The 14866-nt window shown below is 59.4% G+C and overlaps 1 protein-coding gene and 1 long non-coding RNA gene across 2 annotated transcripts; both read left to right on the top strand.

Moving 5' to 3' along the window:
- Positions 1-1036: 1036 nt before the first annotated feature.
- On the top strand, positions 1037-2232 carry LOC131822502 (uncharacterized). The gene is made up of 3 exons (XR_009350283.1): positions 1037-1170; positions 1275-1366; positions 2027-2232. It is a non-coding gene; the product is annotated as an uncharacterized LOC131822502 (long non-coding RNA).
- Positions 2233-8519: 6287 nt separating this feature from the next.
- Positions 8520-12107, top strand: LOC131822479 (testis-specific Y-encoded protein 1-like). The gene is made up of 6 exons (XM_059158792.1): positions 8520-8945; positions 10337-10414; positions 10575-10686; positions 10887-11032; positions 11137-11228; positions 11889-12107. Exons 1-5 carry the CDS (start codon positions 8868-8870, stop codon positions 11206-11208), a joined length of 486 nt encoding a protein of 161 aa, XP_059014775.1. The 5' UTR covers positions 8520-8867; the 3' UTR covers positions 11209-11228; positions 11889-12107.
- The last annotated feature ends 2759 nt before the right edge of the window (positions 12108-14866 follow it).

The raw sequence follows: 14866 nt of genomic DNA, 5'->3' as shown, positions 1-14866 counted from the left end.
AGGCCCTTGCTCGAGACCCTGGGTGTGCAGCCATGCTGCAAGCGAGCGGAGCAGCCCCCTTGTGGGCACAGAAGGTCCCTCAAGGGCCCAGGGCCTCGGGTGAGCACACAAGCAAACGGGGCCGTGAGGGGGACCGAGACCATCCAAACATCCAGAGTGGTGACTGACTGCCTCCTGGCCCAGCCGAGCACGGGCACAGGCCAGAGAGGACGTAGGCAGGGAGAGCGGACGGGCTCTTGACCTTGCCCTCCTGGGCCCCGGGAGCCTCAGCCCTGTTGATCCTCCAAGCCCTGCGATGCCCCAGGGCAGAGCATGGGTGACGAAAGGGCAAGCGCTGGGGAGGTTGGGACGGGGAAGTGCCTGCTGTTTCTGCACAGGCCGCCTTCCGTCCCTGGCTCTCAGTCGGGAAGGGCCGGGGCGTTCCTGGTTCTCTTCCCGGCGCCCTTGACGTCGAGGCTCCTTGACCCAAGGCAGATCCTGAATCACCCCCAGTTATCAGCTGTGATAGGTGACCAGGACACAGACATGCTCAGCTACATGACCAATTTAGAGGTTAGCCCTGGAGCCTGAGGCCAGCGGTGGTGCCTTGGGAGTGGGGGTGGAGCTGGAGTGGGTGCGTTTGAGTTGCTGAGAGTTGCGGTCAGTCAGTCACGCAGAACACCTAGGGTCAACGACCCCTCCCCCTCCCCCTTCTCTTGCTTTCCTGCGGCAGGTGGAGGAACTGGGTCGTCCCAAGTACCGCTGCAGGTTGATGTTTTACTTTGGGAGCAACCCCTACTTCCACAACGACGTGATCGTTAAGGAGTATCACCTTAGCATCGGCGGTAGGTGTGGGCTTGAGGTGCAGAGGAGCTGGCGGAGGGCTTCCCGGCATGAGGGCCCGGGGGTGGAAAGGGAAGAGTGTGGGGTCCTCGGGCAGTGCAGGGATTTGGCACAGGAAGGGGGACAGGTCGTCGGTTGAGAGCGAGAGCTGGCGTGGGTCCTAGGCCTCGGAGAGCCTCCCTTAAGTTTCCTCGTCCCGCAGGATATCGGGAGACTCGTTGCACTCCAGTCCAGTGGTTCTGGGATTATGAACGTGGTGCTGCCAGCCGCAGGCGAGACCCCAGCGGCCTGAACTTCTTCAACTGGTTGTGTGACCCCAGCTGCCCAGGGTCCAACAGGATCGCCGGGGTGAGGCCCCTGCGCCTTCGTCAGCAGCGCAGATGCTGGAGTCCCGACTGCTGGGCAACGGGGTCGGGGGCCCCGTGCTCAGCTCACCTTTTGTCCCCTACCAGATCATCATCGAGGACCTGTGGCCCAATCCGTTGCAGTACTACCCGAGGCTGGAAGGCGGCGCCTGGGAATGAGCTGAGAGGACGACCTGTCGGTGAGGAGCCAGGAGGGCTGGGTCCAGAGCCCTGTGGGCAGGGGTGCCAGGGGACAGTCAATTTAGTGGCGGGGAAACTGAGGCTCAGAGGAGCTTGGACCCATGGAGCAGGGGGCAGGGTGGGAAGTGAGCCTGCGGGAACTCAGAGCGCACACACAGGGCCGAGGATGGGTCTAGTCCGGCAGGTTCATGCCTGCCATGCTGTCCTTCGGAAAACCCCTGGCCAATCCGGACAAGCAAGGCTCCCCCAGCCCATTTTCCTGAAGTGTCTCCCATGGCTGTCGGCCTCTCTCTCGGTCCTCCTGCCGCTCGTTCGGTTGGCGATGGCCTGCCTGTCTTTGGGAGTCGGGCTCCTTGTCCCAGCCCACTCTTGGACCACGACTCCCTGACGGCCGTCCACATGCCTGAGCACCGCGTGTCCTCCCACATCGTTCACATGTCCTTGGGAATGGTCCCAGGCCATCCCAAGCAGGGTCACGGTGCCCTGGCTGTGGAGGAACTGGGATCCCACGAGTACAAGGCATGCTCACAACATCACGTTCACTATCCCTGGCATCATACATTTTCACAAATAGCTAAGACTTTTGTGTGTAATTTCATGTTTCTGTGTGTGTGTGTGTGTGTGCGTGTGTGTGTGTGTGTCTGTGTGTGTGTGCCAAGGCATGGCAGCCGTGTGGAAGTGGACATCACAGAGCATCCGCGTTGCACCACCAAGAAGAATCTGATGAGGCCTCCACCGTTGAGAGACCTGCATGGGCTCTTCTCCGTGGTGCTCAGCCTGCACGGGACAGCAAAAGGGACAAGGAGCAGCAGGGGCAGCGCTAGAGAGGATCCTGCCCCTAGCTGCAGGGTCAGGGAGAAGGGCCATAAACAAGTTACAAAGCACCTTGTGTCCATGTGTGGTTTTATATTGGGGGCACAGGAAATGGCAAGGAGGCAAGAAGCCTGGTGGGACCCTCCAACCCCCATCCTGTTGGATTCCATGGGTGGGGTGATGGAGAGCAAGGGGCCAGGGCACAGCCGTTCTTGGCCTGCGGACAGAACCCCACCCTTCCAAGCAGGATCTGGCAGAGGAAGGGAAGAGGCGGGGCTCTCTTGGGAAGTCTTGCTCTGTAGAGCGGGGCACACAGGAGGGGTAAGGTGCTACCGAGTGGGGCCCTGGGGTCCCCTGGGCTCCTCGTACCACCGTATTCACATGGCTCGGAGAGCTTATTCTGTTGCCCTTCAACCTGGAACTGTGCCCTGCATTGCTGAGTTGCAATGCCATGCATCTTCTTGGTCAGCTCCAGCGCAAAACCAAGGGTCGTGGGAGGAGCAAAGATGAGGCGGTCGCTCACGGTCCCTCCCTGTGGCAACAGATCCTCCTGCAGTGCAGGGGACAGTTCCACGGATGTGTGAGGGAACGCAGGTGTGCTCCATGGGATGGCGGACATCCTGAGTGTTTATGTGTGAGGGAGCCGCTGAGGGCAGGTCTGCGCCTGCACACGGACGTGTGTGTGTGTGTGTGTGTGTGTGTGTGTGTGAGTGTGTGTGTGAAGGGGCAATGGGGAATGGCCCTATGCCCTCGACCATGTGTATGCATTGTGTGCCTCCCCTCAGTAAACAATCTGTAGTGCATGTGTGTGTGTCTGTGTCTCTCTGGGGCCTCCTTTGTACAAGGGCTGGACAGCTATGCTGTGTGTTTTGGGTGTATGTTTCCATGCGCAGTTCTGTGTCCAGTGTTTGGGCTGAGGGTACATGAGTCCGTGACAGAGATAGGATGTGTGCTGGGAATGAGTGTGGGTTTGCATGGGCTTTTGTGTGCGTGCGTGCACGTGTGGGTGTGCTTGAGCGGTTGAGTGTGCATTTCTATGTCAGGGAGGTCGTGTGTTTTCCTCGCATGTGTCTGCATCCTCAGGGAGTGTGCGTTGGAGTATGTGTTTTAGACAGGTGAGAATGTCTGTGTGTCCAATTCTGTGGATGTTTATGGATTGCAGGGCACCAGGGGCAGACTTCTTTTTTGAGCAGGGTCAACTGTGTACGCCTATGCCGGAGACCTTGGATGTGTTGTCGTGTGTGCGTGTGCTTGCAAGCATAGCTGTGTGTGGGGGAGGGCAGGGATGCATGCCTGCGTGTGCTCCGTGTGTGTGTTTTGTGTATGAGCGTAGAGCTCGTTGTGATTGTATAATTGTGTCAGTGTGTGTGTGTGTGTGTGTGTGTGTGTATGAGAGATTGAGAGAGTGGCTACGTGTGTGTTCTTTATGACACAGATGATGGGTTTTGTTTACATGCTTCTGTACCCTTAGGGCTATGAGCGTTTGTGCATGCGCCGATGTGTCACGTTATTATGCCTGTGGGCTCGAGGCCATAGAGGTGGTGGGGAATGCATGTTAGTGTTTTTGGGCACACACGTGTATGATTTTTATGGTGAGGCCAAATGCGTATGCCTGTGCCAGAGACCTTGTGGCAACTGGGTGTGTCCCGAGTGTTTTTGCAAGCGCCTATGTGTCTCCATGCAAGGGATGGTGTGCAGGCCTCAGATCCATATGCACGAGTGTGTATGTAGTGTGTACAGTGGGTTCGCAAACCGCTCGCCTGTCTGCGTGTGTGTGTGTGTGTGTGTGTGTGTGCAGGCTTGTATACACGTGCGTTCTTTGAGGATGCAGAACAAGGGATTTGCTTACATTCTGCCCTTTCCTCAAGGGTAAGTTTGTGTGAGTGTGCATGCTCCGATGTGCTGGGGTCAGTTGTGTATGCCTGTCTGCCAGAGGCTTTGGATGTGGTCTCTTGTGTGTGTGTGACTACGAGTGTCCCAGGTCACACCTGGGAACGTCCTTTTGAGTTGGGAACAAATGTCTATGCCTGTGCCAGAGACGTTCTGTGAGAGCTCTATGGTGTGTGTGTGTGTGTGTGTGTGTGTGTGTGCTTACGAGCACCTCTGTGCCTGCATGCATGTCTGGTGTACATGCCAGAGTTGCAGAGATACATGTGTGTATTTAGTGTGTTCGGTGTTTTTGCGTGAGCACGTGTGTATGTGTGTGTCTGTGTGTTTGAAAGGAGCCCGATGGGGTGTGTTTGTATTTTCACTCCGTGTGTGTGTGTGTGTGTGTGTGTGCGCGCGCGCGTATGTGTGCAGCCGTGTGTGTGTCTGTGTGTACATGTGCCATCTGCTTTCTTTTGTTTCAGGGGCCAGGTGTGGGAATGCAGAGCCCCCTTCTGAGTGCCTGAGTGCCCGTGTGTCCGTGTGTGTGTGTCTGCATATCTGTCCCACCCAGGGAGGTTCACGCTGCTGAGATGCATATGAGGAAGCATCGCCCTTGACCAGAAGCCGTGAAAACTTCCCACGGAGCCTGGTGCCGGGGTGAAAGACAAGGTCGACTGAGGCCCCCGAGGAAAACCACTGAAATGTAGAAGACCGATGTCACCCGTGTTCCTGTATGTTCCTGTGTGGAGGCTCACGAATGAGCTCCTTCTCAGAAAGGAGCAGGTGGTGTGCCTGAGCTCCTGGTGTAAGGTTGGTGCTTACGATGCTGCCTTGGAATCCCCATTCCGAGGAAGGGATGGGCCCTCATGCTTGCCCAGAGGTCTAGGACACATAAGCTCTGGGACGGCATCCCAGCGGGGGGAGGTCCTTCCCGTGCGGATGGTGGTGCTGGGCAGCGGGAGTTGATGAACAAAGGCCAGCTATCAGGTCTCATGTCTTCCCTGGGGTAAAGACAGAGTGCAAGGCTAGGAAAGGATGAGCCAGCGCCAAACATGGTCAGTGTCTGGGTTTGGGGGATGGCGATGCCAGTCCTCCAGAGGGCTCCCTGGGGATGTCCTCAAGCACATCCACTGCACACAGCAGGGCTGGGCCTGTAGTTCATTGTCCCTTGGACCCCAGTGCCCGTGCTCTCTACCAGTCTGGCAAGGGGCCTGCCTCTTGCTGACATGGTCATCCTCTCCGGCACAGAAACAATGCTGTGGAGGGAGTGGAGGCCAGGCCTGTGCCGTCACGTCTCTGATGTCGCATCCCTGCCTGGCCCATATCAGCGTAGCTGGGGCTGCATAATGACCTTTGGCCCTGGTGAGTCTCTGCTTTGCCACAGATGCGGGGCCGTTGGCCCGACTTGGATTTGTATGAATTTCTATCGCGGAGACAATCTGCCTGGGCCCTGGGCCCCGTGTTCTTCAACGTGGAGTGAGATGAGGCCGGGGCTGTCTCAGTAGTCTTCGAGGAGTCCTTGGCTGCCTGCGCCGTAAGCCATGTGTTGACGCATCCTTGGGAACAGAGGAACAGCCCCGCTCTTACAGCCGGCCAGCGAGGGGGAGGGATCTCCGGGGCCACGCCTAGGTCTTCAGATCACTCATCACTCTCACTCGTCCCACTTTCAAATGCTCTGTGGCTACGGGACGAAAAGGTCAGTCTCTCGCACGGAGCGTAGGCAGGGGAAGCTTTTTAAAAGCTGCCCGTTGTGCCGTCGTCTACATGTCCTAGATCGCTGTGAAGACTCCTTATTGACCGGGGCCGCCTCGCGCCCACGATTGCTAGACCCGGTTCCTGTGTAAGCCCCTGTCTGTTTCCACCCTCTCCTCCGCCGCCGTGACTTCCTCTGTGGCTGTCTGACCGGTGTTTTCAGGGAACACGATTGCTGACCTCTTTGACACCACTGGATGGAGCTCTGCTCAGCGGACCGTTGGCTTCCGCAATCGGGTGTGTGTTGGGGGGTCCCTTCTGCATAGGCGGTATGTCTTTCGGGCCAGTACGCCTTGCACCCTCTGTACGACCAAAGCCTCCCTCTGTGCCTCCGGCCTTCCTCGCTCCGTCGCTGTGTTTCCATCCCCACACCTGCACACTCGTGTCTGTCCTGAACTCTGTCCGTCAATCCCATCGCCCCCCTCGCTCCCCAGCTCTTCTTCTCCCCCTGGGCTATGGTGCTCTCCTCCCAGGCTCCCTGGCTTCCCCCTCTCTCTGTCACCACCGCAGCCTCCCCCATCTGCAAGGCTGTGCTGTTTCGAGGGCACTTCTGCCTCTGGACCCTCAGGACCCTCCTCTAGGTCAGTTTGGATTGCACCAGTCACACCAACGCCGGGACCTTTTCAGGGACAGTCTCAGATAATTTGCCTGCTCGCCACAGGCGGCCATGCCTTTTGCTCACTGCAGGCGTCCCTCTCTGCACTGAGAGCTAACGTGGGCAACGGAGACACTTGGGCCCACCATGCAGCCTGCCCTTCATCTCAAGGAAGCTCCTCCTGCTTCTTTCGGCTCCAAAACCCCCAGGACACACCCACCCATCCTTGGTATGTGAGGCCCTCCCATGAGGCAAGGGCAAGGCTGGCAGCCTTGCCATGCCCCGCGGGGACTTCCTCACACCTCCGGTGGCCGGCGTCCTATGTGGCCCATGATCCCCCCCTGGCGTGCACCTGCATGAGGGGTGGTTCGGACACGAAGGACGTGCTGAGAAAGGACACATGTGCTGTCAATGCGCACCTGGTGGGTGCGCCATGCCCTCCCCGGCTGGTACTCCACTCAGCGACGGACCCAGACAAAGGGAGCACTCGGAGCAAAGTTGCAAGGAAGACCCCGAGTGCCCTTGGATGAAGGTCTGGCGGCGACGGAAGAGAACGCAAAGAGGAAAAGAGACACAGACTGGAAAGGGAAAGAGGTCGGGCAGAGGAAAGTCCAGCGGGAAAGGGTTTTCGAAGCGGCAGGCTCCCAGAAAGATGCAGTTGGTCCTCGGACTTAAAGTCTGGCCCGTTAGCATGCCTCCCAGTGCCAGTGGGGGATCTGGCTGGGGCCGGCTTAGAAGCTCTGTGTGCACCCTGGTGGCCAGGGACTGTGGCTCTTGGGGCCAGGGTCCTCCTGGCCCTCTTGATCCCAGCGTCCTGGGATCGAGTCCCACATCGGGCTCCTTGCTCAGCAGGGAGCCTGCTTCTCCCTCTGCCTCTGCCTGCCTCTCTGCCTGCCTGTGCTCTCTCCCCCCCTCTCTCTCTGATAAATAAATAAAATCTTAAAAAAAAAATTAAGGGCCAGGACATTGTGTGCAGATTCCTTCTCTGAAGGAAAGCTGGGTGGAACGGGGTGGTGCTGGGGTGTGGAGGGGGGTGGTCCCTGCACGCAGCAGCTTGGTGGTAGGCTCCTGGCTCCCTCCACCGCTGGATTGTTCCAGGGCAAAAGCCCGACAACAGTGACGCGGCACCGTTGGAGCACCAGCCGATGCCCCCAGGGCTTTCCCCGGGTTCCGCTAAGAAGCAGCGTGGGAGGCTTTCGGGCTGCGGGGAGACACTGGATTCAGCCGCTGGATTTCAAATGCTAGCGAGAGGCGAGGGGTCCCAGAGGGACGGATGTGAAAGGGACGAGCGGGACTGTGACACGAGGGCACCGCGGGAAGGCCTACGAGGTGTCTGTGTAGAAACGTTAGGGGTTGGGAGGCACGGAGGGCACCGCTGGGGAGCGTCGCGGGCGGCCTTCCTGGCTAGCTCTGGCGCCTGCAATGGCCCAGGAGGGTGGTGGCCACGCCCACGGCCCTATCCTGGGCGAGACCCCGGAGCACCCCCATCCTCTTGGGGCTCCGAGTCTCTATCGCTCCCAGGACGCATGTGTGACTCCTCCCGGCACGCCGCGCCGCGCGCCGCTTGGTGGCGTCAGCCACCGCCCCGGGTCCCTGTGCGCATGCGTGCCCCAGGCCCGCGCACTCAGACAGGCGGCTGCTGCCCACCGCCGACGCCGGGCGCGGACCTGAGCCTGCGGTTACCGCCTCTATCGCCTGCCCTCCGCAGCTGCCTGGTTGAGGGGCAGGGCCACATGGAGAGGGAGTCTGGGTCCGGGGAAGGCGGAGCTGCCCCAGAATCCGGGACCACCTTGGTCCCACACGGGGGCGGTGAGGAGGCGGCTGCCCTCAGGGAGACCGGCTCCTGCGGGCACGCGGGGGCGCTTCTGGCCCTGGAGGCTGCCGGTTTGGTGGCAGCGGCTGTGCGGGAAGCTGAGGCCCCGCGTGGCCCAGAGGAGGCCGGCGCTGGGCAGGTGTTGGTGCTTGTGGTGCTGGATATCGTGGGGGAGGTGGAGGTGGTGGCAGTGGAAGACCAGGAGGTGCTGGCCGTGGAAGACGAGGAGGGGGTGGAGGTGGAATGCGAGGAGGTGGAGCTGGAATGCGAGGAGGTGCGGGCGGTGGAAGACGTGGAGGTGCTGGCAGTTGAAGACGAGCAGGTGCTGGCCGTGGAAGACGAGGAGGTGCTGGATGTGGAATGCGAGGAGCTGGTGGTGGTGGAAGACGAGGAGGTGCTGGCGGTGGAAGACGAGGAGGTGGTGGCGGCGGAAGACGAGGAGGTGCTGGCGGTGGAAGACGAGGAGGTGGTGGCGGTGGAAGACGAGGAGGTGGCGCAAGCAGAGCGGGTCGAGAAGCCGAAGGAGCTGTCGCAGGCAGAGCCGGTGCCGCGGCCCGACACAGCCGGGGCCGCCCTTGCCGCGCTGCAGGTGGTTCAGGAAGCGCTCCGCTCTGTGGATGTCCAAGCCACCAGGGCCTACCTGCGGCTCAAGCGCAGGATGAATCAGAAGCGGAGTGGTCACCTGGCTCGAAGGAGGGCCATCATCCAGGGCATCCCTGGCTTCTGGGCACGCGCCGTATCCTTCCTTCATCGCGCCCGCTCGGTTTTGGCCCCTGGGGAGGACAGTGGGAGCAGGGCAGCAGGGAGCAGAGCCTGAGCCTGAGCCAGGGGCTAGAGAAGTGCGAAGCTGGGCCGGGCTCCCCCAACCATGGCACCCACCCCTCCAGCAATGGGCACCTGCCAGCAGTAGGCTGCTGGGCCAGCAGGGAGCGCAAAGCCCTGAGCCCTGGGTCTACCCTTCTACTGCACTGCCTAGGGGGCCGGGGTCCAGCAGTGGGTGGTCCGGGAGGAGGTGGGTGCGGGTGTGCGCGTTGGCGGGAAAGCCAGAGCCTGAGACCTGTGGAGTCCTCTGTGAGTGGAAGCTCCGCGCCAGTGCTTTGGGGCTGCAGCACCCCCACACGCCTCTGCGGTCCCGGAACCCGTGTCAACACTCTGGACCCCTAGTGAAGCCCAGCCCACTTGGCTCAGAGCACATGTTGGAAGGAAAGGATTTGGGGTAAATGGGGCAGATGGAGAGGCTGCCCGCCTCGTTCCGTGTCCTTCAAACCGTGTATCGTTGCCGAGTTCCCGGAGACCTCCGGTTCTGTGGTGCGCTTGCACTCATTGAGAGTCAGTCAGCAGGCTGCCTGATTTCAGCGGGCCCCGGGACCCTGGACACGGTGCCCCGGGTGCTACCAACTCTGTCTCCACAGGCCCTCCTGAAGCCGGCCGAGGCCCCTGGCCCAGGTGTTCCCAGACACGTTTCCTCCCTCCCTGCCTCTCCCTCTCCATGTCCCCCACCCGCGCTCGCTCGCTCGCTCGCTCTCTCTCTGTCTCTCTCTCTCAACCCTCCCAGCCCTCCGTCTATGTCTGTCGTCAGGGTTTGGGTGTCTCTGTCTCTCTGTCTCCTTCCTCCCGCCGTACCCCTTTCCTCCCTTTGTGGCTGACTCTGCCAGGCCCTTGCTCGAGACCCTGGGTGTGCAGCCATGCTGCAAGCGAGCGGAGCAGCCCCCTTGTGGGCACAGAAGGTCCCTCAAGGGCCCAGGGCCTCGGGTGAGCACACAAGCAAACGGGGCCGTGAGGGGGACCGAGACCATCCAAACATCCAGAGTGGTGACTGACTGCCTCCTGGCCCAGCCGAGCACGGGCACAGGCCAGAGAGGACGTAGGCAGGGAGAGCGGACGGGCTCTTGACCTTGCCCTCCTGGGCCCCGGGAGCCTCAGCCCTGTTGATCCTCCAAGCCCTGCGATGCCCCAGGGCAGAGCATGGGTGACGAAAGGGCAAGCGCTGGGGAGGTTGGGACGGGGAAGTGCCTGCTGTTTCTGCACAGGCCGCCTTCCGTCCCTGGCTCTCAGTCGGGAAGGGCCGGGGCGTTCCTGGTTCTCTTCCCGGCGCCCTTGACGTCGAGGCTCCTTGACCCAAGGCAGATCCTGAATCACCCCCAGTTATCAGCTGTGATAGGTGACCAGGACACAGACATGCTCAGCTACATGACCAATTTAGAGGTTAGCCCTGGAGCCTGAGGCCAGCGGTGGTGCCTTGGGAGTGGGGGTGGAGCTGGAGTGGGTGCGTTTGAGTTGCTGAGAGTTGCGGTCAGTCAGTCACGCAGAACACCTAGGGTCAACGACCCCTCCCCCTCCCCCTTCTCTTGCTTTCCTGCGGCAGGTGGAGGAACTGGGTCGTCCCAAGTACCGCTGCAGGTTGATGTTTTACTTTGGGAGCAACCCCTACTTCCACAACGACGTGATCGTTAAGGAGTATCACCTTAGCATCGGCGGTAGGTGTGGGCTTGAGGTGCAGAGGAGCTGGCGGAGGGCTTCCCGGCATGAGGGCCCGGGGGTGGAAAGGGAAGAGTGTGGGGTCCTCGGGCAGTGCAGGGATTTGGCACAGGAAGGGGGACAGGTCGTCGGTTGAGAGCGAGAGCTGGCGTGGGTCCTAGGCCTCGGAGAGCCTCCCTTAAGTTTCCTCGTCCCGCAGGATATCGGGAGACTCGTTGCACTCCAGTCCAGTGGTTCTGGGATTATGAACGTGGTGCTGCCAGCCGCAGGCGAGACCCCAGCGGCCTGAACTTCTTCAACTGGTTGTGTGACCCCAGCTGCCCAGGGTCCAACAGGATCGCCGGGGTGAGGCCCCTGCGCCTTCGTCAGCAGCGCAGATGCTGGAGTCCCGACTGCTGGGCAACGGGGTCGGGGGCCCCGTGCTCAGCTCACCTTTTGTCCCCTACCAGATCATCATCGAGGACCTGTGGCCCAATCCGTTGCAGTACTACCCGAGGCTGGAAGGCGGCGCCTGGGAATGAGCTGAGAGGACGACCTGTCGGTGAGGAGCCAGGAGGGCTGGGTCCAGAGCCCTGTGGGCAGGGGTGCCAGGGGACAGTCAATTTAGTGGCGGGGAAACTGAGGCTCAGAGGAGCTTGGACCCATGGAGCAGGGGGCAGGGTGGGAAGTGAGCCTGCGGGAACTCAGAGCGCACACACAGGGCCGAGGATGGGTCTAGTCCGGCAGGTTCATGCCTGCCATGCTGTCCTTCGGAAAACCCCTGGCCAATCCGGACAAGCAAGGCTCCCCCAGCCCATTTTCCTGAAGTGTCTCCCATGGCTGTCGGCCTCTCTCTCGGTCCTCCTGCCGCTCGTTCGGTTGGCGATGGCCTGCCTGTCTTTGGGAGTCGGGCTCCTTGTCCCAGCCCACTCTTGGACCACGACTCCCTGACGGCCGTCCACATGCCTGAGCACCGCGTGTCCTCCCACATCGTTCACATGTCCTTGGGAATGGTCCCAGGCCATCCCAAGCAGGGTCACGGTGCCCTGGCTGTGGAGGAACTGGGATCCCACGAGTACAAGGCATGCTCACAACATCACGTTCACTATCCCTGGCATCATACATTTTCACAAATAGCTAAGACTTTTGTGTGTAATTTCATGTTTCTGTGTGTGTGTGTGTGTGTGCGTGTGTGTGTGTGTGTCTGTGTGTGTGTGCCAAGGCATGGCAGCCGTGTGGAAGTGGACATCACAGAGCATCCGCATTGCACCACCAAGAAGAATCTGATGAGGCCTCCACCGTTGAGAGACCTGCATGGGCTCTTCTCCGTGGTGCTCAGCCTGCACGGGACAGCAAAAGGGACAAGGATCAGCAGGGGCAGCGCTAGAGAGGATCCTGCCCCTAGCTGCAGGGTCAGGGAGAAGGGCCATAAACAAGTTACAAAGCACCTTGTGTCCATGTGTGGTTTTATATTGGGGGCACAGGAAATGGCAAGGAGGCAAGAAGCCTGGTGGGACCCTCCAACCCCCATCCTGTTGGATTCCATGGGTGGGGTGATGGAGAGCAAGGGGCCAGGGCACAGCCGTTCTTGGCCTGCGGACAGAACCCCACCCTTCCAAGCAGGATCTGGCAGAGGAAGGGAAGAGGCGGGGCTCTCTTGGGAAGTCTTGCTCTGTAGAGCGGGGCACACAGGAGGGGTAAGGTGCTACCGAGTGGGGCCCTGGGGTCCCCTGGGCTCCTCGTACCACCGTATTCACATGGCTCGGAGAGCTTATTCTGTTGCCCTTCAACCTGGAACTGTGCCCTGCATTGCTGAGTTGCAATGCCATGCATCTTCTTGGTCAGCTCCAGCGCAAAACCAAGGGTCGTGGGAGGAGCAAAGATGAGGCGGTCGCTCACGGTCCCTCCCTGTGGCAACAGATCCTCCTGCAGTGCAGGGGACAGTTCCACGGATGTGTGAGGGAACGCAGGTGTGCTCCATGGGATGGCGGACATCCTGAGTGTTTATGTGTGAGGGAGCCGCTGAGGGCAGGTCTGCGCCTGCACACGGACGTGTGTGTGTGTGTGTGTGTGTGTGTGTGTGTGTGAGTGTGTGTGTGAAGGGGCAATGGGGAATGGCCCTATGCCCTCGACCATGTGTATGCATTGTGTGCCTCCCCTCAGTAAACAATCTGTAGTGCATGTGTGTGTGTCTGTGTCTCTCTGGGGCCTCCTTTGTACAAGGGCTGGACAGCTATGCTGTGTGTTTTGGGTGTATGTTTCCATGCGCAGTTCTGTGTCCAGTGTTTGGGCTGAGGGTACATGAGTCCGTGACAGAGATAGGATGTGTGCTGGGAATGAGTGTGGGTTTGCATGGGCTTTTGTGTGCGTGCGTGCACGTGTGGGTGTGCTTGAGCGGTTGAGTGTGCATTTCTATGTCAGGGAGGTCGTGTGTTTTCCTCGCATGTGTCTGCATCCTCAGGGAGTGTGCGTTGGAGTATGTGTTTTAGACAGGTGAGAATGTCTGTGTGTCCAATTCTGTGGATGTTTATGGATTGCAGGGCACCAGGGGCAGACTTCTTTTTTGAGCAGGGTCAACTGTGTACGCCTATGCCGGAGACCTTGGATGTGTTGTCGTGTGTGCGTGTGCTTGCAAGCATAGCTGTGTGTGGGGGAGGGCAGGGATGCATGCCTGCGTGTGCTCCGTGTGTGTGTTTTGTGTATGAGCGTAGAGCTCGTTGTGATTGTATAATTGTGTCAGTGTGTGTGTGTGTGTGTGTGTGTGTGTATGAGAGATTGAGAGAGTGGCTACGTGTGTGTTCTTTATGACACAGATGATGGGTTTTGTTTACATGCTTCTGTACCCTTAGGGCTATGAGCGTTTGTGCATGCGCCGATGTGTCACGTTATTATGCCTGTGGGCTCGAGGCCATAGAGGTGGTGGGGAATGCATGTTAGTGTTTTTGGGCACACACGTGTATGATTTTTATGGTGAGGCCAAATGCGTATGCCTGTGCCAGAGACCTTGTGGCAACTGGGTGTGTCCCGAGTGTTTTTGCAAGCGCCTATGTGTCTCCATGCAAGGGATGGTGTGCAGGCCTCAGATCCATATGCACGAGTGTGTATGTAGTGTGTACAGTGGGTTCGCAAACCGCTCGCCTGTCTGCGTGTGTGTGTGTGTGTGTGTGTGTGTGCAGGCTTGTATACACGTGCGTTCTTTGAGGATGCAGAACAAGGGATTTGCTTACATTCTGCCCTTTCCTCAAGGGTAAGTTTGTGTGAGTGTGCATGCTCCGATGTGCTGGGGTCAGTTGTGTATGCCTGTCTGCCAGAGGCTTTGGATGTGGTCTCTTGTGTGTGTGTGACTACGAGTGTCCCAGGTCACACCTGGGAACGTCCTTTTGAGTTGGGAACAAATGTCTATGCCTGTGCCAGAGACGTTCTGTGAGAGCTCTATGGTGTGTGTGTGTGTGTGTGTGTGTGTGTGTGCTTACGAGCACCTCTGTGCCTGCATGCATGTCTGGTGTACATGCCAGAGTTGCAGAGATACATGTGTGTATTTAGTGTGTTCGGTGTTTTTGCGTGAGCACGTGTGTATGTGTGTGTCTGTGTGTTTGAAAGGAGCCCGATGGGGTGTGTTTGTATTTTCACTCCGTGTGTGTGTGTGTGTGTGTGTGTGCGCGCGTATGTGTGCAGCCGTGTGTGTGTCTGTGTGTACATGTGCCATCTCCTTTCTTTTGTTTCAGGGGCCAGGTGTGGGAATGCGGAGCCCCCTTCTGAGTGCCTGAGTGCCCGTGTGTCCGTGTGTGTGTGTCTGCATATCTGTCCCACCCAGGGAGGTTCACGCTGCTGAGATGCATATGAGGAAGCATCGCCCTTGACCAGAAGCCGTGAAAACTTCCCACGGAGCCTGGTGCCGGGGTGAAAGACAAGGTCGACTGAGGCCCCCGAGGAAAACCACTGAAATGTAGAAGACCGATGTCACCCGTGTTCCTGTATGTTCCTGTGTGGAGGCTCACGAATGAGCTCCTTCTCAGAAAGGAGCAGGTGGTGTGCCTGAGCTCCTGGTGTAAGGTTGGTGCTTACGATGCTGCCTTGGAATCCCCATTCCGAGGAAGGGATGGGCCCTCATGCTTGCCCAGAGGTCTAGGACACATAAGCTCTGGGACGGCATCCCAGCGGGGGGAGGTCTTCCCGTGCCGATGGTGGTGCTGGGCAGCG

The sequence above is a fragment of the Mustela lutreola genome, chromosome Y (assembly GCF_030435805.1).
Source record: "Mustela lutreola isolate mMusLut2 chromosome Y, mMusLut2.pri, whole genome shotgun sequence".
In the NCBI taxonomy this organism is placed as follows: domain Eukaryota; kingdom Metazoa; phylum Chordata; class Mammalia; order Carnivora; family Mustelidae; genus Mustela; species Mustela lutreola.
This window is presented reverse-complemented; position numbering and strand designations above follow the sequence as displayed.

What these genes read in the sequence shown, in the direction of transcription:
- LOC131822479 (XM_059158792.1), top strand. Translation starts at nt 8,868, where the DNA reads ATGAATCAGAAGCGGAGTGGTCACCTGGCTCGAAGGAGGGCCATCATC. An exon ending in CTGGCTTCTGGGCACGCGCC is followed by an intron (nt 8,946 to 10,336) that starts GTATCCTTCCTT and finishes GACCCAAGGCAG; the next exon opens with ATCCTGAATCACCCCCAGTT. An exon ending in GTATCACCTTAGCATCGGCG is followed by an intron (nt 10,687 to 10,886) that starts GTAGGTGTGGGC and finishes CTCGTCCCGCAG; the next exon opens with GATATCGGGAGACTCGTTGC.